General features: G+C 67.9%; 3 protein-coding genes across 3 annotated transcripts; all 3 read right to left on the minus strand.

The window, feature by feature from the left end:
- Nucleotides 931-3601, minus strand: LOC110256816 (translation initiation factor IF-2-like). The gene is made up of 4 exons (XM_021073689.1): nucleotides 3554-3601; nucleotides 3091-3303; nucleotides 2275-2986; nucleotides 931-1624 (listed from the first exon to the last, which is right to left on the minus strand). Exons 1-4 carry the CDS (start codon nucleotides 3599-3601, stop codon nucleotides 1533-1535), a joined length of 1065 nt encoding a protein of 354 aa, XP_020929348.1. The 3' UTR covers nucleotides 931-1532.
- On the minus strand, nucleotides 7130-10269 carry LOC110256817 (basic proline-rich protein-like). The gene is made up of 4 exons (XM_021073690.1): nucleotides 10192-10269; nucleotides 9276-9695; nucleotides 8472-9171; nucleotides 7130-7825 (listed from the first exon to the last, which is right to left on the minus strand). Exons 1-4 carry the CDS (start codon nucleotides 10267-10269, stop codon nucleotides 7734-7736), a joined length of 1290 nt encoding a protein of 429 aa, XP_020929349.1. The 3' UTR covers nucleotides 7130-7733.
- On the minus strand, nucleotides 10605-11943 carry LOC110256818 (basic salivary proline-rich protein 1-like). The gene is made up of 2 exons (XM_021073691.1): nucleotides 11630-11943; nucleotides 10605-11496 (listed from the first exon to the last, which is right to left on the minus strand). Exons 1-2 carry the CDS (start codon nucleotides 11941-11943, stop codon nucleotides 10605-10607), a joined length of 1206 nt encoding a protein of 401 aa, XP_020929350.1.

A 19141-nucleotide genomic window follows, 5' to 3' on the forward strand; every position in this document is an offset into this window, starting at 1 on the left:
CTGGGGCAGGAGGCAGGGCCCTGAGGCTGGCAGGGGAGGGGGTCGGGGTGGGTGTGGGGTGGCCGGGCTAGGGGGGAGGGGGGAGGGGGGTGGCCGGGCTTGGGGGCACCGGGGTGGGGGGTGGGGGTGGGGCGGGCAGGGAGGAGAGGTGAGGAGGGGTCCAGGCAGAGGCGGGGACGGGGGAGGGGCCCAGGACCTGCAGCCAAGGTGTCAGGATTCCGCTTCCGCTTGGATGCCTTCCCCGCCAGGTCCCTCTCAGGCCAGGAGAAGCCCCCCGAGACAGTGAGGTGAGGTGGGTGCACGTTCGGGCTGGAGCGTGCGCATGGGGACCAGTCGGCTTGCTTTGTCTCCGTTGCTTTTTCTCTCTACCTCGGGACACGGGTTCTTGCCCCCTCTGGGCGGCGCCGCGCCCCGGGACTGTCTTGAGGGCTCCTGGCCGGCCCACGCCCCGCCCGTCTTGTTTCCTGGATCGGGAGGGCCCAGGAAATGGGTAGTATGGAGGGGCCCAGGTTCCAGGAGCCGGCCGGCAGCCGACCGACCGTCCGCCTGTCCATCTGCCGGGGCCAATATCCGTCCATCCATCCGGCCGAAGGGCCGGGCCTTGGGTCCCGGGCGAAGGAGGGGAGCAGCTGTCCGTGGGGCGAGCGGGCAGGTCACGGCCGGCCGACAGGCCAGCCAGCGTGCAGTGGGCCAGGCCCTTCGGAGGGAGCCCGGGCCGGCGGCGGGGAGGGGCGGGGGCTGGGGCTCTGAGGTCCGAGGGCTGGGATGAGGCCGCCTGCGGGCGCGGGCCACTGGCTGGCCGCGCCGCACGACGGCCCCGCGCGGTGGGGCGGGAGGGGCAGTCGGGGCAGGGGGCGCTGGGGCTGGCGGTGAACTGCGCTGAAGGGGGCGGCGGCGGCGGCGGCGGCGCCTAAAGGAGAGGGAGGCAAAAAGCCTACAGCACCCGGTATTCCCAGGCGGTCTCCCATCCAAGTACTAACCAGGCCCGACCCTGCTTAGCTTCCGAGATCAGACGAGATCGGGCGCGTTCAGGGTGGTATGGCCGTAGACGGAGGAGGGTGCCGCGCGCCGCCCCAAGAGCCCGCCGCCGCGCCTCCGGGCCTCCGGGCCTCCGGGCCTCCGGGCCTCCGGGGCCTCCGGGCCGCCTGGCGCTTGGCCTGCCCCTCTGCGGGCGCCTCTGCCCACGCAGCCCGCCGCCGCAGGGCCCCGCTGCCGACCCAGGGGACCAGAGGCCTCTGGCACCCGGAGGGTGGTGGAAGTCTCGCCACTCTCCCATGCCATGCCAGGACGGGGGGCGCTCGGCAGGCCCGTCTGCGCTCGGCAATCCACAGGCCGCTCGCTCACTCGCAGCTGGGCGGGGGTCGGGGGGCGTGGCCCCGGAGGGGTCAAGGCCCCAGGCTCCCTTTCCCCGGAGCCCGCTGCAGACCTAGGCCCAGCCCAGCCCGGGGTCTGGCCGCCCCTCCCGCCCCCCTCCGCCCCCCTCACCCTTGCGCCAACCCCACGCGGAGCGACCAGCGTGCAGCAGGAGGGCATCAGGCCCGCCAGGTGGCCTTTCCAAGGCCACCCTTCCCCACAGGAGTCCAGGACACGGGGCGGGGGGCCTCGTCGTCAAACCGGAGAGCTCCTGGCGGGGAGAGCTGAGGATGGGCAGGCGGCCGGGCGGGCTCGGAGCCTGTTCCCCTGCCCACAAGATGCCACCCCCACCCACCCACCACGTCTCTCTCTGGCTCTCTGGCTCTGTCACACTTTCACAACACACACACACACACACACACACACACACACACACAAACGCGCGCGCGGGTGCGCGTGCCAGCGCAGGCGGGGGGGGGGGGGGCAGAGAGAGAGAGAGAGAGAGAGAGAGAGAGAGAGAGAGAGAGGGGGAGAGAGAGGGAGAGAGAAGAAGCTAGGGAGACTGACAGAGACCCAGAGACGGAAGGAGAGGTGGCGGGAGGAGGGGATACGACCCCCAGACCCAGAGAGGCACTCGGGACCCATAGGGTCCCAGAGCCTGACACAGATCAGAGAGAGGCCCTGCTGAAGAGGCGGCTTTCGCAAGGAAGGGGCTTGGGCTGGGCCTGGGGCAGGAGGCAGGGCCCTGAGGCTGGCAGGGGAGGGGGTCGGGGTGGGTGTGGGGTGGCCGGGCTAGGGGGGAGGGGGGAGGGGGGTGGCCGGGCTTGGGGGCACCGGGGTGGGGGGTGGGGGTGGGGCGGGCAGGGAGGAGAGGTGAGGAGGGGTCCAGGCAGAGGCGGGGACGGGGGAGGGGCCCAGGACCTGCAGCCAAGGTGTCAGGATTCCGCTTCCGCTTGGATGCCTTCCCCGCCAGGTCCCTCTCAGGCCAGGAGAAGCCCCCCGAGACAGTGAGGTGAGGTGGGTGCACGTTCGGGCTGGAGCGGTCGGTCGGCTTGCTTTGTCTCCGTTGCTTTTTCTCTCTACCTCGGGACACGGGTTCTTGCCCCCTCTGGGCGGCGCCGCGCCCCGGGACTGTCTTGAGGGCTCCTGGCCGGCCCACGCCCCGCCCGTCTTGTTTCCTGGATCGGGAGGGCCCAGGAAATGGGTAGTATGGAGGGGCCCAGGTTCCAGGAGCCGGCCGGCAGCCGACCGACCGTCCGCCTGTCCATCTGCCGGGGCCAATATCCGTCCATCCATCCGGCCGAAGGGCCGGGCCTTGGGTCCCGGGCGAAGGAGGGGAGCAGCTGTCCGTGGGGCGAGCGGGCAGGTCACGGCCGGCCGACAGGCCAGCCAGCGTGCAGTGGGCCAGGCCCTTCGGAGGGAGCCCGGGCCGGCGGCGGGGAGGGGCGGGGGCTGGGGCTCTGAGGTCCGAGGGCTGGGATGAGGCCGCCTGCGGGCGCGGGCCACTGGCTGGCCGCGCCGCACGACGGCCCCGCGCGGTGGGGCGGGAGGGGCAGTCGGGGCAGGGGGCGCTGGGGCTGGCGGTGAACTGCGCTGAAGGGGGCGGCGGCGGCGGCGGCGGCGGCGGCGGCGCCTAAAGGAGAGGGAGGCAAAAAGCCTACAGCACCCGGTATTCCCAGGCGGTCTCCCATCCAAGTACTAACCAGGCCCGACCCTGCTTAGCTTCCGAGATCAGACGAGATCGGGCGCGTTCAGGGTGGTATGGCCGTAGACGGAGGAGGGTGCCGCGCGCCGCCCCAAGAGCCCGCCGCCGCGCCTCCGGGCCTCCGGGCCTCCGGGCCTCCGGGGCCTCCGGGCCGCCTGGCGCTTGGCCTGCCCCTCTGCGGGCGCCTCTGCCCACGCAGCCCGCCGCCGCAGGGCCCCGCTGCCGACCCAGGGGACCAGAGGCCTCTGGCACCCGGAGGGTGGTGGAAGTCTCGCCACTCTCCCATGCCATGCCAGGACGGGGGGCGCTCGGCAGGCCCGTCTGCGCTCGGCAATCCACAGGCCGCTCGCTCACTCGCAGCTGGGCGGGGGTCGGGGGGCGTGGCCCCGGAGGGGTCAAGGCCCCAGGCTCCCTTTCCCCGGAGCCCGCTGCAGACCTAGGCCCAGCCCAGCCCGGGGTCTGGCCGCCCCTCCCGCCCCCCTCCGCCCCCCTCACCCTTGCGCCAACCCCACGCGGAGCGACCAGCGTGCAGCAGGAGGGCATCAGGCCCGCCAGGTGGCCTTTCCAAGGCCACCCTTCCCCACAGGAGTCCAGGACACGGGGCGGGGGGCCTCGTCGTCAAACCGGAGAGCTCCTGGCGGGGAGAGCTGAGGATGGGCAGGCGGCCGGGCGGGCTCGGAGCCTGTTCCCCTGCCCACAAGATGCCACCCCCACCCACCCACCACGTCTCTCTCTGGCTCTCTGGCTCTGTCACACTTTCACAACACACACACACACACACACACACACACACACACACAAACGCGCGCGCGGGTGCGCGTGCCAGCGCAGGCGGGGGTGGGGGGGGGCAGAGAGAGAGAGAGAGAGAGAGAGAGAGAGAGAGAGAGAGAGGGGAGAGAGAGGGAGAGAGAAGAAGCTAGGGAGACTGACAGAGACCCAGAGACGGAAGGAGAGGTGGCGGGAGGAGGGGATACGACCCCCAGACCCAGAGAGGCACTCGGGACCCATAGGGTCCCAGAGCCTGACACAGATCAGAGAGAGGCCCTGCTGAAGAGGCGGCTTTCGCAAGGAAGGGGCTTGGGCTGGGCCTGGGGCAGGAGGCAGGGCCCTGAGGCTGGCAGGGGAGGGGGTCGGGGTGGGTGTGGGGTGGCCGGGCTAGGGGGAGGGGGGAGGGGGTGGCCGGGCTTGGGGGCACCGGGGTGGGGGGTGGGGGTGGGGCGGGCAGGGAGGAGAGGTGAGGAGGGGTCCAGGCAGAGGCGGGGACGGGGGAGGGGCCCAGGACCTGCAGCCAAGGTGTCAGGATTCCGCTTCCGCTTGGATGCCTTCCCCGCCAGGTCCCTCTCAGGCCAGGAGAAGCCCCCCGAGACAGTGAGGTGAGGTGGGTGCACGTTCGGGCTGGAGCGGTCGGTCGGCTTGCTTTGTCTCCGTTGCTTTTTCTCTCTACCTCGGGACACGGGTTCTTGCCCCCTCTGGGCGGCGCCGCGCCCCGGGACTGTCTTGAGGGCTCCTGGCCGGCCCACGCCCCGCCCGTCTTGTTTCCTGGATCGGGAGGGCCCAGGAAATGGGTAGTATGGAGGGGCCCAGGTTCCAGGAGCCGGCCGGCAGCCGACCGACCGTCCGCCTGTCCATCTGCCGGGGCCAATATCCGTCCATCCATCCGGCCGAAGGGCCGGGCCTTGGGTCCCGGGCGAAGGAGGGGAGCAGCTGTCCGTGGGGCGAGCGGGCAGGTCACGGCCGGCCGACAGGCCAGCCAGCGTGCAGTGGGCCAGGCCCTTCGGAGGGAGCCCGGGCCGGCGGCGGGGAGGGGCGGGGGCTGGGGCTCTGAGGTCCGAGGGCTGGGATGAGGCCGCCTGCGGGCGCGGGCCACTGGCTGGCCGCGCCGCACGACGGCCCCGCGCGGTGGGGCGGGAGGGGCAGTCGGGGCAGGGGGCGCTGGGGCTGGCGGTGAACTGCGCTGAAGGGGGCGGCGGCGGCGGCGGCGGCGCCTAAAGGAGAGGGAGGCAAAAAGCCTACAGCACCCGGTATTCCCAGGCGGTCTCCCATCCAAGTACTAACCAGGCCCGACCCTGCTTAGCTTCCGAGATCAGACGAGATCGGGCGCGTTCAGGGTGGTATGGCCGTAGACGGAGGAGGGTGCCGCGCGCCGCCCCAAGAGCCCGCCGCCGCGCCTCCGGGCCTCCGGGCCTCCGGGCCTCCGGGGCCTCCGGGCCGCCTGGCGCTTGGCCTGCCCCTCTGCGGGCGCCTCTGCCCACGCAGCCCGCCGCCGCAGGGCCCCGCTGCCGACCCAGGGGACCAGAGGCCTCTGGCACCCGGAGGGTGGTGGAAGTCTCGCCACTCTCCCATGCCATGCCAGGACGGGGGGCGCTCGGCAGGCCCGTCTGCGCTCGGCAATCCACAGGCCGCTCGCTCACTCGCAGCTGGGCGGGGGTCGGGGGGCGTGGCCCCGGAGGGGTCAAGGCCCCAGGCTCCCTTTCCCCGGAGCCCGCTGCAGACCTAGGCCCAGCCCAGCCCGGGGTCTGGCCGCCCCTCCCGCCCCCCTCCGCCCCCCTCACCCTTGCGCCAACCCCACGCGGAGCGACCAGCGTGCAGCAGGAGGGCATCAGGCCCGCCAGGTGGCCTTTCCAAGGCCACCCTTCCCCACAGGAGTCCAGGACACGGGGCGGGGGGCCTCGTCGTCAAACCGGAGAGCTCCTGGCGGGGAGAGCTGAGGATGGGCAGGCGGCCGGGCGGGCTCGGAGCCTGTTCCCCTGCCCACAAGATGCCACCCCCACCCACCCACCACGTCTCTCTCTGGCTCTCTGGCTCTGTCACACTTTCACAACACACACACACACACACACACACACACACACACACACAAACGCGCGCGCGGGTGCGCGTGCCAGCGCAGGCGGGGGTGGGGGGGGCAGAGAGAGAGAGAGAGAGAGAGAGAGAGAGAGAGAGAGAGAGGGGAGAGAGAGGGAGAGAGAAGAAGCTAGGGAGACTGACAGAGACCCAGAGACGGAAGGAGAGGTGGCGGGAGGAGGGGATACGACCCCCAGACCCAGAGAGGCACTCGGGACCCATAGGGTCCCAGAGCCTGACACAGATCAGAGAGAGGCCCTGCTGAAGAGGCGGCTTTCGCAAGGAAGGGGCTTGGGCTGGGCCTGGGGCAGGAGGCAGGGCCCTGAGGCTGGCAGGGGAGGGGGTCGGGGTGGGTGTGGGGTGGCCGGGCTAGGGGGGAGGGGGGAGGGGGGTGGCCGGGCTTGGGGGCACCGGGGTGGGGGTGGGGGTGGGGCGGGCAGGGAGGAGAGGTGAGGAGGGGTCCAGGCAGAGGCGGGGACGGGGGAGGGGCCCAGGACCTGCAGCCAAGGTGTCAGGATTCCGCTTCCGCTTGGATGCCTTCCCCGCCAGGTCCCTCTCAGGCCAGGAGAAGCCCCCCGAGACAGTGAGGTGAGGTGGGTGCACGTTCGGGCTGGAGCGTGGCATGGGACCGGTCGGCTTGCTTTGTCTCCGTTGCTTTTTCTCTCTACCTCGGGACACGGGTTCTTGCCCCCTCTGGGCGGCGCCGCGCCCCGGGACTGTCTTGAGGGCTCCTGGCCGGCCCACGCCCCGCCCGTCTTGTTTCCTGGATCGGGAGGGCCCAGGAAATGGGTAGTATGGAGGGGCCCAGGTTCCAGGAGCCGGCCGGCAGCCGACCGACCGTCCGCCTGTCCATCTGCCGGGGCCAATATCCGTCCATCCATCCGGCCGAAGGGCCGGGCCTTGGGTCCCGGGCGAAGGAGGGGAGCAGCTGTCCGTGGGGCGAGCGGGCAGGTCACGGCCGGCCGACAGGCCAGCCAGCGTGCAGTGGGCCAGGCCCTTCGGAGGGAGCCCGGGCCGGCGGCGGGGAGGGGCGGGGGCTGGGGCTCTGAGGTCCGAGGGCTGGGATGAGGCCGCCTGCGGGCGCGGGCCACTGGCTGGCCGCGCCGCACGACGGCCCCGCGCGGTGGGGCGGGAGGGGCAGTCGGGGCAGGGGGCGCTGGGGCTGGCGGTGAACTGCGCTGAAGGGGGCGGCGGCGGCGGCGGCGGCGCCTAAAGGAGAGGGAGGCAAAAAGCCTACAGCACCCGGTATTCCCAGGCGGTCTCCCATCCAAGTACTAACCAGGCCCGACCCTGCTTAGCTTCCGAGATCAGACGAGATCGGGCGCGTTCAGGGTGGTATGGCCGTAGACGGAGGAGGGTGCCGCGCGCCGCCCCAAGAGCCCGCCGCCGCGCCTCCGGGCCTCCGGGCCTCCGGGCCTCCGGGCCTCCGGGGCCTCCGGGCCGCCTGGCGCTTGGCCTGCCCCTCTGCGGGCGCCTCTGCCCACGCAGCCCGCCGCCGCAGGGCCCCGCTGCCGACCCAGGGGACCAGAGGCCTCTGGCACCCGGAGGGTGGTGGAAGTCTCGCCACTCTCCCATGCCATGCCAGGACGGGGGGCGCTCGGCAGGCCCGTCTGCGCTCGGCAATCCACAGGCCGCTCGCTCACTCGCAGCTGGGCGGGGGTCGGGGGGCGTGGCCCCGGAGGGGTCAAGGCCCCAGGCTCCCTTTCCCCGGAGCCCGCTGCAGACCTAGGCCCAGCCCAGCCCGGGGTCTGGCCGCCCCTCCCGCCCCCCTCCGCCCCCCTCACCCTTGCGCCAACCCCACGCGGAGCGACCAGCGTGCAGCAGGAGGGCATCAGGCCCGCCAGGTGGCCTTTCCAAGGCCACCCTTCCCCACAGGAGTCCAGGACACGGGGCGGGGGGCCTCGTCGTCAAACCGGAGAGCTCCTGGCGGGGAGAGCTGAGGATGGGCAGGCGGCCGGGCGGGCTCGGAGCCTGTTCCCCTGCCCACAAGATGCCACCCCCACCCACCCACCACGTCTCTCTCTGGCTCTCTGGCTCTGTCACACTTCACAACACACACACACACACACACACACACACACACACACAAACGCGCGCGCGGGTGCGCGTGCCAGCGCAGGCGGGGGTGGGGGGGGCAGAGAGAGAGAGAGAGAGAGAGAGAGAGAGAGAGAGAGAGAGGGGAGAGAGAGGGAGAGAGAAGAAGCTAGGGAGACTGACAGAGACCCAGAGACGGAAGGAGAGGTGGCGGGAGGAGGGGATACGACCCCCAGACCCAGAGAGGCACTCGGGACCCATAGGGTCCCAGAGCCTGACACAGATCAGAGAGAGGCCCTGCTGAAGAGGCGGCTTTCGCAAGGAAGGGGCTTGGGCTGGGCCTGGGGCAGGAGGCAGGGCCCTGAGGCTGGCAGGGGAGGGGGTCGGGGTGGGTGTGGGGTGGCCGGGCTAGGGGGAGGGGGAGGGGGGTGGCCGGGCTTGGGGGCACCGGGGTGGGGGGTGGGGGTGGGGCGGGCAGGGAGGAGAGGTGAGGAGGGGTCCAGGCAGAGGCGGGGACGGGGGAGGGGCCCAGGACCTGCAGCCAAGGTGTCAGGATTCCGCTTCCGCTTGGATGCCTTCCCCGCCAGGTCCCTCTCAGGCCAGGAGAAGCCCCCCGAGACAGTGAGGTGAGGTGGGTGCACGTTCGGGCTGGAGCGGTCGGTCGGCTTGCTTTGTCTCCGTTGCTTTTTCTCTCTACCTCGGGACACGGGTTCTTGCCCCCTCTGGGCGGCGCCGCGCCCCGGGACTGTCTTGAGGGCTCCTGGCCGGCCCACGCCCCGCCCGTCTTGTTTCCTGGATCGGGAGGGCCCAGGAAATGGGTAGTATGGAGGGGCCCAGGTTCCAGGAGCCGGCCGGCAGCCGACCGACCGTCCGCCTGTCCATCTGCCGGGGCCAATATCCGTCCATCCATCCGGCCGAAGGGCCGGGCCTTGGGTCCCGGGCGAAGGAGGGGAGCAGCTGTCCGTGGGGCGAGCGGGCAGGTCACGGCCGGCCGACAGGCCAGCCAGCGTGCAGTGGGCCAGGCCCTTCGGAGGGAGCCCGGGCCGGCGGCGGGGAGGGGCGGGGGCTGGGGCTCTGAGGTCCGAGGGCTGGGATGAGGCCGCCTGCGGGCGCGGGCCACTGGCTGGCCGCGCCGCACGACGGCCCCGCGCGGTGGGGCGGGAGGGGCAGTCGGGGCAGGGGGCGCTGGGGCTGGCGGTGAACTGCGCTGAAGGGGGCGGCGGCGGCGGCGGCGCCTAAAGGAGAGGGAGGCAAAAAGCCTACAGCACCCGGTATTCCCAGGCGGTCTCCCATCCAAGTACTAACCAGGCCCGACCCTGCTTAGCTTCCGAGATCAGACGAGATCGGGCGCGTTCAGGGTGGTATGGCCGTAGACGGAGGAGGGTGCCGCGCGCCGCCCCAAGAGCCCGCCGCCGCGCCTCCGGGCCTCCGGGCCTCCGGGCCTCCGGGCCTCCGGGCCTCCGGGGCCTCCGGGCCGCCTGGCGCTTGGCCTGCCCCTCTGCGGGCGCCTCTGCCCACGCAGCCCGCCGCCGCAGGGCCCCGCTGCCGACCCAGGGGACCAGAGGCCTCTGGCACCCGGAGGGTGGTGGAAGTCTCGCCACTCTCCCATGCCATGCCAGGACGGGGGGCGCTCGGCAGGCCCGTCTGCGCTCGGCAATCCACAGGCCGCTCGCTCACTCGCAGCTGGGCGGGGGTCGGGGGGCGTGGCCCCGGAGGGGTCAAGGCCCCAGGCTCCCTTTCCCCGGAGCCCGCTGCAGACCTAGGCCCAGCCCAGCCCGGGGTCTGGCCGCCCCTCCCGCCCCCCTCCGCCCCCCTCACCCTTGCGCCAACCCCACGCGGAGCGACCAGCGTGCAGCAGGAGGGCATCAGGCCCGCCAGGTGGCCTTTCCAAGGCCACCCTTCCCCACAGGAGTCCAGGACACGGGGCGGGGGGCCTCGTCGTCAAACCGGAGAGCTCCTGGCGGGGAGAGCTGAGGATGGGCAGGCGGCCGGGCGGGCTCGGAGCCTGTTCCCCTGCCCACAAGATGCCACCCCCACCCACCCACCACGTCTCTCTCTGGCTCTCTGGCTCTGTCACACTTTCACAACACACACACACACACACACACACACACACACACACAAACGCGCGCGCGGGTGCGCGTGCCAGCGCAGGCGGGGGGGGGGGGGGGAGAGAGAGAGAGAGAGAGAGAGAGAGAGAGAGAGAGAGAGAGAGAGGGAGAGAGAGGGAGAGAGAAGAAGCTAGGGAGACTGACAGAGACCCAGAGACGGAAGGAGAGGTGGCGGGAGGAGGGGATACGACCCCCAGACCCAGAGAGGCACTCGGGACCCATAGGGTCCCAGAGCCTGACACAGATCAGAGAGAGGCCCTGCTGAAGAGGCGGCTTTCGCAAGGAAGGGGCTTGGGCTGGGCCTGGGGCAGGAGGCAGGGCCCTGAGGCTGGCAGGGGAGGGGGTCGGGGTGGGTGTGGGGTGGCCGGGCTAGGGGGGAGGGGGGAGGGGGGTGGCCGGGCTTGGGGGCACCGGGGTGGGGGGTGGGGGTGGGGCGGGCAGGGAGGAGAGGTGAGGAGGGGTCCAGGCAGAGGCGGGGACGGGGGAGGGGCCCAGGACCTGCAGCCAAGGTGTCAGGATTCCGCTTCCGCTTGGATGCCTTCCCCGCCAGGTCCCTCTCAGGCCAGGAGAAGCCCCCCGAGACAGTGAGGTGAGGTGGGTGCACGTTCGGGCTGGAGCGTGCGCATGGGGACCAGTCGGCTTGCTTTGTCTCCGTTGCTTTTTCTCTCTACCTCGGGACACGGGTTCTTGCCCCCTCTGGGCGGCGCCGCGCCCCGGGACTGTCTTGAGGGCTCCTGGCCGGCCCACGCCCCGCCCGTCTTGTTTCCTGGATCGGGAGGGCCCAGGAAATGGGTAGTATGGAGGGGCCCAGGTTCCAGGAGCCGGCCGGCAGCCGACCGACCGTCCGCCTGTCCATCTGCCGGGGCCAATATCCGTCCATCCATCCGGCCGAAGGGCCGGGCCTTGGGTCCCGGGCGAAGGAGGGGAGCAGCTGTCCGTGGGGCGAGCGGGCAGGTCACGGCCGGCCGACAGGCCAGCCAGCGTGCAGTGGGCCAGGCCCTTCGGAGGGAGCCCGGGCCGGCGGCGGGGAGGGGCGGGGGCTGGGGCTCTGAGGTCCGAGGGCTGGGATGAGGCCGCCTGCGGGCGCGGGCCACTGGCTGGCCGCGCCGCACGACGGCCCCGCGCGGTGGGGCGGGGAGGGGCCAGTCGGGGCAGGGGGCGCTGGGGCTGGCGGTGAACTGCGCCGATCTGGGCGGGTGCCTCGCGCCGCAGGCCGCCGCCCAGGGGCCAGGGCCTCGGCCCCTGTGGCCGCCTTCGCTGCCATGCCGGGTCGGGCGGCCTCTGGCCCACGCCAGCCCCGCTGCCGAGCGCGGGGGCCACGAGGCCTCAGGCACCCCGGAGGGTGGTGGAAGTCTCCGCCCACCCCCCCCAGCCATGCGCAGGGACGGGGGGAGTCGGCCAGGCCCGGTGCCGCCAAGGGCATCCAAGGTCCGCCGCTCACCGCCGCAGCTGAGGACGGGGGTGGGGCGGAGCGTGGCCCCTGGCCGCCAGGCGCGGCGGGTGCGCGTGCCCCAGGCAGGGGGGGGGGGGGGGGGGGGGGAGGGGGGGGGGGGGGGGGGGGGGGGGAAGAAGTAGGGAGTGCAGGGCAGGGAGAGGTGGCGGGAGGAGGGGGACCAGGGCCTCGGACCCATAGTCCCAGGTGACAATTCGCTCACGCTTCGGGAAGGGCTTGCCGGGCCCTGGGCAGGAGGCAGGGCCCCCGGAGGACGTGGGGTTGAGTGGGGTGGCCGGCGGGGGAGGGTCGGCGGGCTTGGTGCCCGTGGGTGGGGTAGGGGCCCAGGGAGAGAGGTGAGGAGGGGTCCCACCAGGGCGCCGGAGCCGCGACCGGCTGTCTTGAGGGGCCCAGGAACCGGCCCACGCCGAAGGGTTCCGGGATTCCGGCTTAGGGGCAGGCATTGTATGCGAGCGGCCAGGTCAGCCAGCGTGCTGCAGGCGGCGGCGGCGGCGCCTAAAGGAGAGGGAGGCAAAAAGCCTACAGCACCCGGTATTCCCAGGCGGTCTCCCATCCAAGTACTAACCAGGCCCGACCCTGCTTAGCTTCCGAGATCAGACGAGATCGGGCGCGTTCAGGGTGGTATGGCCGTAGACGGAGGAGGGTGCCGCGCGCCGCCCCAAGAGCCCGCCGCCGCGCCTCCGGGCCTCCGGGACTCCGGGCCTCCGGGCCTCCGGGCCTCCGGGGCCTCCGGGCCGCCTGGCGCTTGGCCTGCCCCTCTGCGGGCGCCTCTGCCCACGCAGCCCGCTGCCGACCCAGGGGACCAGAGGCCTCTGGCACCCGGAGGGTGGTGGAAGTCTCGCCACTCTCCCATGCCATGCCAGGACGGGGGGCGCTCGGCAGGCCCGTCTGCGCTCGGCAATCCACAGGCCGCTCGCTCACTCGCAGCTGGGCGGGGGTCGGGGGGCGTGGCCCCGGAGGGGTCAAGGCCCCAGGCTCCCTTTCCCCGGAGCCCGCTGCAGACCTAGGCCCAGCCCAGCCCGGGGTCTGGCCGCCCCTCCCGCCCCCCTCCGCCCCCCTCACCCTTGCGCCAACCCCACGCGGAGCGACCAGCGTGCAGCAGGAGGGCATCAGGCCCGCCAGGTGGCCTTTCCAAGGCCACCCTTCCCCACAGGAGTCCAGGACACGGGGCGGGGGGCCTCGTCGTCAAACCGGAGAGCTCCTGGCGGGGAGAGCTGAGGATGGGCAGGCGGCCGGGCGGGCTCGGAGCCTGTTCCCCTGCCCACAAGATGCCACCCCCACCCACCCACCACGTCTCTCTCTGGCTCTCTGGCTCTGTCACACTTCACACACACACACACACACACACACACACACACACACACACAAACGCGCGCGCGGGTGCGCGTGCCAGCGCAGGCGGGGGTGGGGGGGGCAGAGAGAGAGAGAGAGAGAGAGAGAGAGAGAGAGAGAGAGGGGAGAGAGAGGGAGAGAGAAGAAGCTAGGGAGACTGACAGAGACCCAGAGACGGAAGGAGAGGTGGCGGGAGGAGGGGATACGACCCCCAGACCCAGAGAGGCACTCGGGACCCATAGGGTCCCAGAGCCTGACACAGATCAGAGAGAGGCCCTGCTGAAGAGGCGGCTTTCGCAAGGAAGGGCTTGGGCTGGGCCTGGGGCAGGAGGCAGGGCCCTGAGGCTGGCAGGGGAGGGGGTCGGGGTGGGTGTGGGGTGGCCGGGCTAGGGGGGAGGGGGAGGGGGGTGGCCGGGCTTGGGGGCACCGGGGTGGGGGGTGGGGGTGGGGCGGGCAGGGAGGAGAGGTGAGGAGGGGTCCAGGCAGAGGCGGGGACGGGGGAGGGGCCCAGGACCTGCAGCCAAGGTGTCAGGATTCCGCTTCCGCTTGGATGCCTTCCCCGCCAGGTCCCTCTCAGGCCAGGAGAAGCCCCCCGAGACAGTGAGGTGAGGTGGGTGCACGTTCGGGCTGGAGCGTGCGGTCGGCTTGCTTTGTCTCCGTTGCTTTTTCTCTCTACCTCGGGACACGGGTTCTTGCCCCCTCTGGGCGGCGCCGCGCCCCGGGACTGTCTTGAGGGCTCCTGGCCGGCCCACGCCCCGCCCGTCTTGTTTCCTGGATCGGGAGGGCCCAGGAAATGGGTAGTATGGAGGGGCCCAGGTTCCAGGAGCCGGCCGGCAGCCGACCGACCGTCCGCCTGTCCATCTGCCGGGGCCAATATCCGTCCATCCATCCGGCCGAAGGGCCGGGCCTTGGGTCCCGGGCGAAGGAGGGGAGCAGCTGTCCGTGGGGCGAGCGGGCAGGTCACGGCCGGCCGACAGGCCAGCCAGCGTGCAGTGGGCCAGGCCCTTCGGAGGGAGCCCGGGCCGGCGGCGGGGAGGGGCGGGGGCTGGGGCTCTGAGGTCCGAGGGCTGGGATGAGGCCGCCTGCGGGCGCGGGCCACTGGCTGGCCGCGCCGCACGACGGCCCCGCGCGGTGGGGCGGGAGGGGCAGTCGGGGCAGGGGGCGCTGGGGCTGGCGGTGAACTGCGCTGAAGGGGGCGGCGGCGGCGGCGGCGCCTAAAGGAGAGGGAGGCAAAAAGCCTACAGCACCCGGTATTCCCAGGCGGTCTCCCATCCAAGTACTAACCAGGCCCGACCCTGCTTAGCTTCCGAGATCAGACGAGATCGGGCGCGTTCAGGGTGGTATGGCCGTAGACGGAGGAGGGTGCCGCGCGCCGCCCCAAGAGCCCGCCGCCGCGCCTCCGGGCCTCCGGGCCTCCGGGCCTCCGGGGCCTCCGGGCCGCCTGGCGCTTGGCCTGCCCCTCTGCGGGCGCCTCTGCCCACGCAGCCCGCCGCCGCAGGGCCCCGCTGCCGACCCAGGGGACCAGAGGCCTCTGGCACCCGGAGGGTGGTGGAAGTCTCGCCACTCTCCCATGCCATGCCAGGACGGGGGGCGCTCGGCAGGCCCGTCTGCGCTCGGCAATCCACAGGCCGCTCGCTCACTCGCAGCTGGGCGGGGGTCGGGGGGCGTGGCCCCGGAGGGGTCAAGGCCCCAGGCTCCCTTTCCCCGGAGCCCGCTGCAGACCTAGGCCCAGCCCAGCCCGGGGTCTGGCCGCCCCTCCCGCCCCCCTCCGCCCCCCTCACCCTTGCGCCAACCCCACGCGGAGCGACCAGCGTGCAGCAGGAGGGCATCAGGCCCGCCAGGTGGCCTTTCCAAGGCCACCCTTCCCCACAGGAGTCCAGGACACGGGGCGGGGGGCCTCGTCGTCAAACCGGAGAGCTCCTGGCGGGGAGAGCTGAGGATGGGCAGGCGGCCGGGCGGGCTCGGAGCCTGTTCCCCTGCCCACAAGATGCCACCCCCACCCACCCACCACGTCTCTCTCTGGCTCTCTGGCTCTGTCACACTTTCACAACACACACACACACACACACACACACACACACACACACAAACGCGCGCGCGGGTGCGCGTGCCAGCGCAGGCGGGGGTGGGGGGGGGCAGGAGAGAGAGAGAGAGAGAGAGAGAGAGAGAGAGAGGGGAGAGAGAGGGAGAGAGAAGAAGCTAGGGAGACTGACAGAGACCCAGAGACGGAAGGAGAGGTGGCGGGAGGAGGGGATACGACCCCCAGACCCAGAGAGGCACTCGGGACCCATAGGGTCCCAGAGCCTGACACAGATCAGAGAGAGGCCCTGCTGAAGAGGCGGCTTTCGCAAGGAAGGGGCTTGGGCTGGGCCTGGGGCAGGAGGCAGGGCCCTGAGGCTGGCAGGGGAGGGGGTCGGGGTGGGTGTGGGGTGGCCGGGCTAGGGGGGAGGGGGGAGGGGGTGGCCGGGCTTGGGGGCACCGGGGTGGGGGGTGGGGGTGGGGCGGGCAGGGAGGAGAGGTGAGGAGGGGTCCAGGCAGAGGCGGGGACGGGGGAGGGGCCCAGGACCTGCAGCCAAGGTGTCAGGATTCCGCTTCCGCTTGGATGCCTTCCCCGCCAGGTCCCTCTCAGGCCAGGAGAAGCCCCCGAGACAGTGAGGTGAGGTGGGTGCACGTTCGGGCTGGAGCGTGCGCATGGGGACCAGTCGGCTTGCTTTTCTCTGTTGCTTTTTCTCTCTACCTCGGGACACGGGTTCTTGCCCCCTCTGGGCGGCGCCGCGCCCCGGGACTGTCTTGAGGGCTCCTGGCCGGCCCACGCCCCGCCCGTCTTGTTTCCTGGATCGGGAGGGCCCAGGAAATGGGTAGTATGGAGGGGCCCAGGTTCCAGGAGCCGGCCGGCAGCCGACCGACCGTCCGCCTGTCCATCTGCCGGGGCCAATATCCGTCCATCCATCCGGCCGAAGGGCCGGGCCTTGGGTCCCGGGCGAAGGAGGGGAGCAGCTGTCCGTGGGGCGAGCGGGCAGGTCACGGCCGGCCGACAGGCCAGCCAGCGTGCAGTGGGCCAGGCCCTTCGGAGGGAGCCCGGGCCGGCGGCGGGGAGGGGCGGGGGCTGGGGCTCTGAGGTCCGAGGGCTGGGATGAGGCCGCCTGCGGGCGCGGGCCACTGGCTGGCCGCGCCGCACGACGGCTCCGCGCGGTGGGGCGGGAGGGGCAGTCGGGGCAGGGGGCGCTGGGGCTGGCGGTGAACTGCGCTGAAGGGGGCGGCGGCGGCGGCGGCGGCGCCTAAAGGAGAGGGAGGCAAAAAGCCTACAGCACCCGGTATTCCCAGGCGGTCTCCCATCCAAGTACTAACCAGGCCCGACCCTGCTTAGCTTCCGAGATCAGACGAGATCGGGCGCGTTCAGGGTGGTATGGCCGTAGACGGAGGAGGGTGCCGCGCGCCGCTCCAAGAGCCCGCCGGCGCATATCCATGCCGCCTGGTCTTGCACTGCAAGTGGGTTCTCTGTTGTTTGCATACCCTCTCCCCCCCCTCCCATAAGATATTTACCCTCCTTAGGTTGTGTCTTTCTGTTAGTACCTTATTCAAATAGCATTTCAAATACACAAGAATTTTTGATTCAAGAGAAATAGAATGTAGCAAATTTGGGATGAATTTTATGTAAATGTTACTTTAATCTGTACTTTCTGTAGCGTAAATAATGCAACTGATAATAGTTTGGGATTTCTTCCAAGATGTAAATGTGCAGTTTGGTATGGTTCAATAACTCCACTCGAAGTTACAGACACCAAGATTTTAGTTTTTGCTTTTTAGGCCCACTCCCTTGGTATATGGATGTTCCCATGGTAGGGATCCAATTGGAGCTTCAGGTGCCATCCTACACCACAGTCACAGTAACATCAGATCTGAGCCATGTCTGAGACTATCCCATAGCTGAAGGCCAAACCAGATCCTTAACCCGCTGAGTAAGGCCAGAGATGGAATCTGCATCCTCATGGATTCTAGTCGGTTATGTTACCTGCTGAGCCATGAGTGGAACTCCAGACACCACAGATTTAAAAACAGTTGCTCTCAGAGTTCCAGTGGTGGCTCAGTTGTTAATGAACATGACTAGTATCTGTGAAAACATGGGTTTGATCCCTGACCTTAAGAATCACGTTAAGTACCTGGTGTTCAGGAGTTCCTGTTGTGGGATCAAATCCTACTAGTATCCATGTGGATGCAGGTTCAATCCTGGGCCTTGCTCAGTGGGTCAGCGATCTGTCATTACCCATGAGCTCTGGTGTAGTCCGCAGTTTCGGCTTGTATCCCGCGTTGCTATGGCTGTGGCGTAGGCTGGCAGCTACAGCTCCGATTCGACCCCTGGCCTGGGAACTTCCATATGCCGCAATCTGGCTCTAAAAAGCAAAAAAAGATCCAGCGTTTCGCTGTAGTCCACAAACTCGGCTTGGATCCTGCATTGCTGTGGCTGCGGCCGCTACAGCTCCAATTCAACCCCTAGCATGGGAACTTCCATATACCCTAGGTGCATCCCTAAAAAGATTAAAAAAAAAAAAAAAGACAAAAAAACCCCAAACAAACAAACAGGTGTTTGGCTGGTGTCTTATTAGGGCTGGGACAGGTGTTTGATCCCCAGCTTGGAACAGTGGGTTAAGGATCCGGCATTGCTGCATTGCCACAGCGCCAGCTTAGTTCAAGGCTGTGGCTCAGATCTGATCCTGGATCCATATGTCACAGGCAGCCAATAAATAAATAAATAAATGAAATAAAAACAGGTGTTCAAATAAAAGTTGTACATGAATATTCATAGCAGCACTGTTCACAACAGCCAAAAGTAGAAACAATTAACAAAATGCAGAACTTCTGTGAACTGCCATATAAATGAACAGAGTAAAATGGTGCAGCCACTGAGAAAACGAAACTGAGGAAATGACATGGTAGTTCCTCACAAAACTAAACAAAAAATTAACATATGATCCATCAGTTTCAACTCACGGTATTTACTCAAAATATTTTAAAGCAGGGAATGGGAGAGATATCTGTCCCATTGTTCCATTATATTCATAAAAGCATTCATATTCACATTCATTCATTTTCATAACAGCATCATTCATGATAACAAAAGGTGGAAGCAACTCAAGAGTCCATGGACACAGAAACAAATAAATAGAATGTGGTATATACAAAAGGAAATATTATTTAACCTTGAAAACTAAGGAGAATCTGACACATGATACAAGGTGGATGAACATTGAAGTTACTATGTTAAGTGAAATAAGTCTGTCACAGAAGGACTACTTCCATGATTTCACTTACATAAGGTATCCAGGGAGTTCCCATTAGGGAGCAGGGGAAACTAATCTATTATCCATGAGGATGTGGGTTTGATCCCTGGCCTTGATCAGTGGGTCAGAGATCGGTGTGCCATGAGCTGTGGTATAGGTTGCAGACTCTGCTCGGATCTGTTGTGGCTGTGGCTGGCCGGCAGTTACAGCTCTGATTCGACCCCTAACCTGGGAACTTTCACATGCTGCAGGTGCAGCCCTAAAAGGACAAGGGAGAAAAAGTATCAAGATGTGTCAAATTCAAAGACAAAAAGAAAGTGATTGGGAGGAGCTGAGAGGAATCAGTATTTCATGTATACAATTTCACTTGGGGAAAATGAAAAGCTCAGATGAATGGTGGGGATAGTTTAACAGCACTGTAGATGTAATGAATGCCACAGAACTGTAAGCATATAGTGGCTTAAATGGAACTGTTATGTCATGATTTTCGTTTGCTTTTTTTTTCCACCCCTCAGCATATGGAGCTCCTGGGCCAGGGATTAGATCTGAGCTGCAGTTGTGACTTAAGCCACAGCTGTGGCAACGCCAGATCCTTAAACCACTGAGCCATGCTGGGGATGGAACCTCGATCCCAGATCTCTAGATGATGCCAATGGAATTGTGCCAGTGGGAACTCCACGTTATGTGTTTTTAATTACAAAGGAAAAAGTGAAGTACTGATACATGCTACAACATGAACACTGACTACATCCTAAGTGAAAGAAACCACACAGAAAGGCCACCCAGATCACATACCCATCCTGTGCTTTAAATTCATCAAAGTTTTGAATAGGAGGGAAAGTCTTTGTCATGGTTACAGGAAAAAAAAAAAAGAGAAACTGGGTCACTATGACAAAAAGCATTTTCATAGAGTTGGAGCAGATTGTGAAAATTGAAATGGACTAGTGGATTGGATTATTATAGCAAACTGTAGGAGTTCCCTGGTGGCTGAGAGGGTTAAGGATCCAGCATTGTCACTGCTGTGGCATAG

Source organism: Sus scrofa, chromosome 14 (assembly GCF_000003025.6).
Source record: "Sus scrofa isolate TJ Tabasco breed Duroc chromosome 14, Sscrofa11.1, whole genome shotgun sequence".
In the NCBI taxonomy this organism is placed as follows: domain Eukaryota; kingdom Metazoa; phylum Chordata; class Mammalia; order Artiodactyla; family Suidae; genus Sus; species Sus scrofa.

Excerpts from the sequence above, each read along its gene's own strand:
- LOC110256816 (XM_021073689.1), bottom strand. The coding sequence starts at position 3,601 with ATGCCCTCCTGCTGCACGCTGGTCGCTCCGCGTGGGGTTGGCGCAAGG. Across the intron at positions 3,304-3,553 it reads CGCGTGGGGTTGGCGCAAGG|AGGCCTCTGGTCCCCTGGGT; the intron begins GTGAGGGGGGCG and ends TCCGGGTGCCAG. Across the intron at positions 2,987-3,090 it reads CCCTGAACGCGCCCGATCTC|GCGCCGCCGCCGCCGCCGCC; the intron begins GTCTGATCTCGG and ends CCTCTCCTTTAG.
- LOC110256817 (XM_021073690.1), bottom strand. The coding sequence starts at position 10,269 with ATGGGTCCCGAGTGCCTCTCTGGGTCTGGGGGTCGTATCCCCTCCTCC. Across the intron at positions 9,696-10,191 it reads CCTTCCGTCTCTGGGTCTCT|GTCTGCAGCGGGCTCCGGGG; the intron begins GTCAGTCTCCCT and ends GGCTGGGCCTAG. Across the intron at positions 7,826-8,471 it reads TCCTGACACCTTGGCTGCAG|GAGCTCTCCGGTTTGACGAC; the intron begins GTCCTGGGCCCC and ends TCTCCCCGCCAG.
- LOC110256818 (XM_021073691.1), bottom strand. The coding sequence starts at position 11,943 with ATGCCTGCCCCTAAGCCGGAATCCCGGAACCCTTCGGCGTGGGCCGGT. Across the intron at positions 11,497-11,629 it reads CCGCCACCTCTCCCTGCCCT|CTGCGGCGGTGAGCGGCGGA; the intron begins GCACTCCCTACT and ends CCCCGTCCTCAG.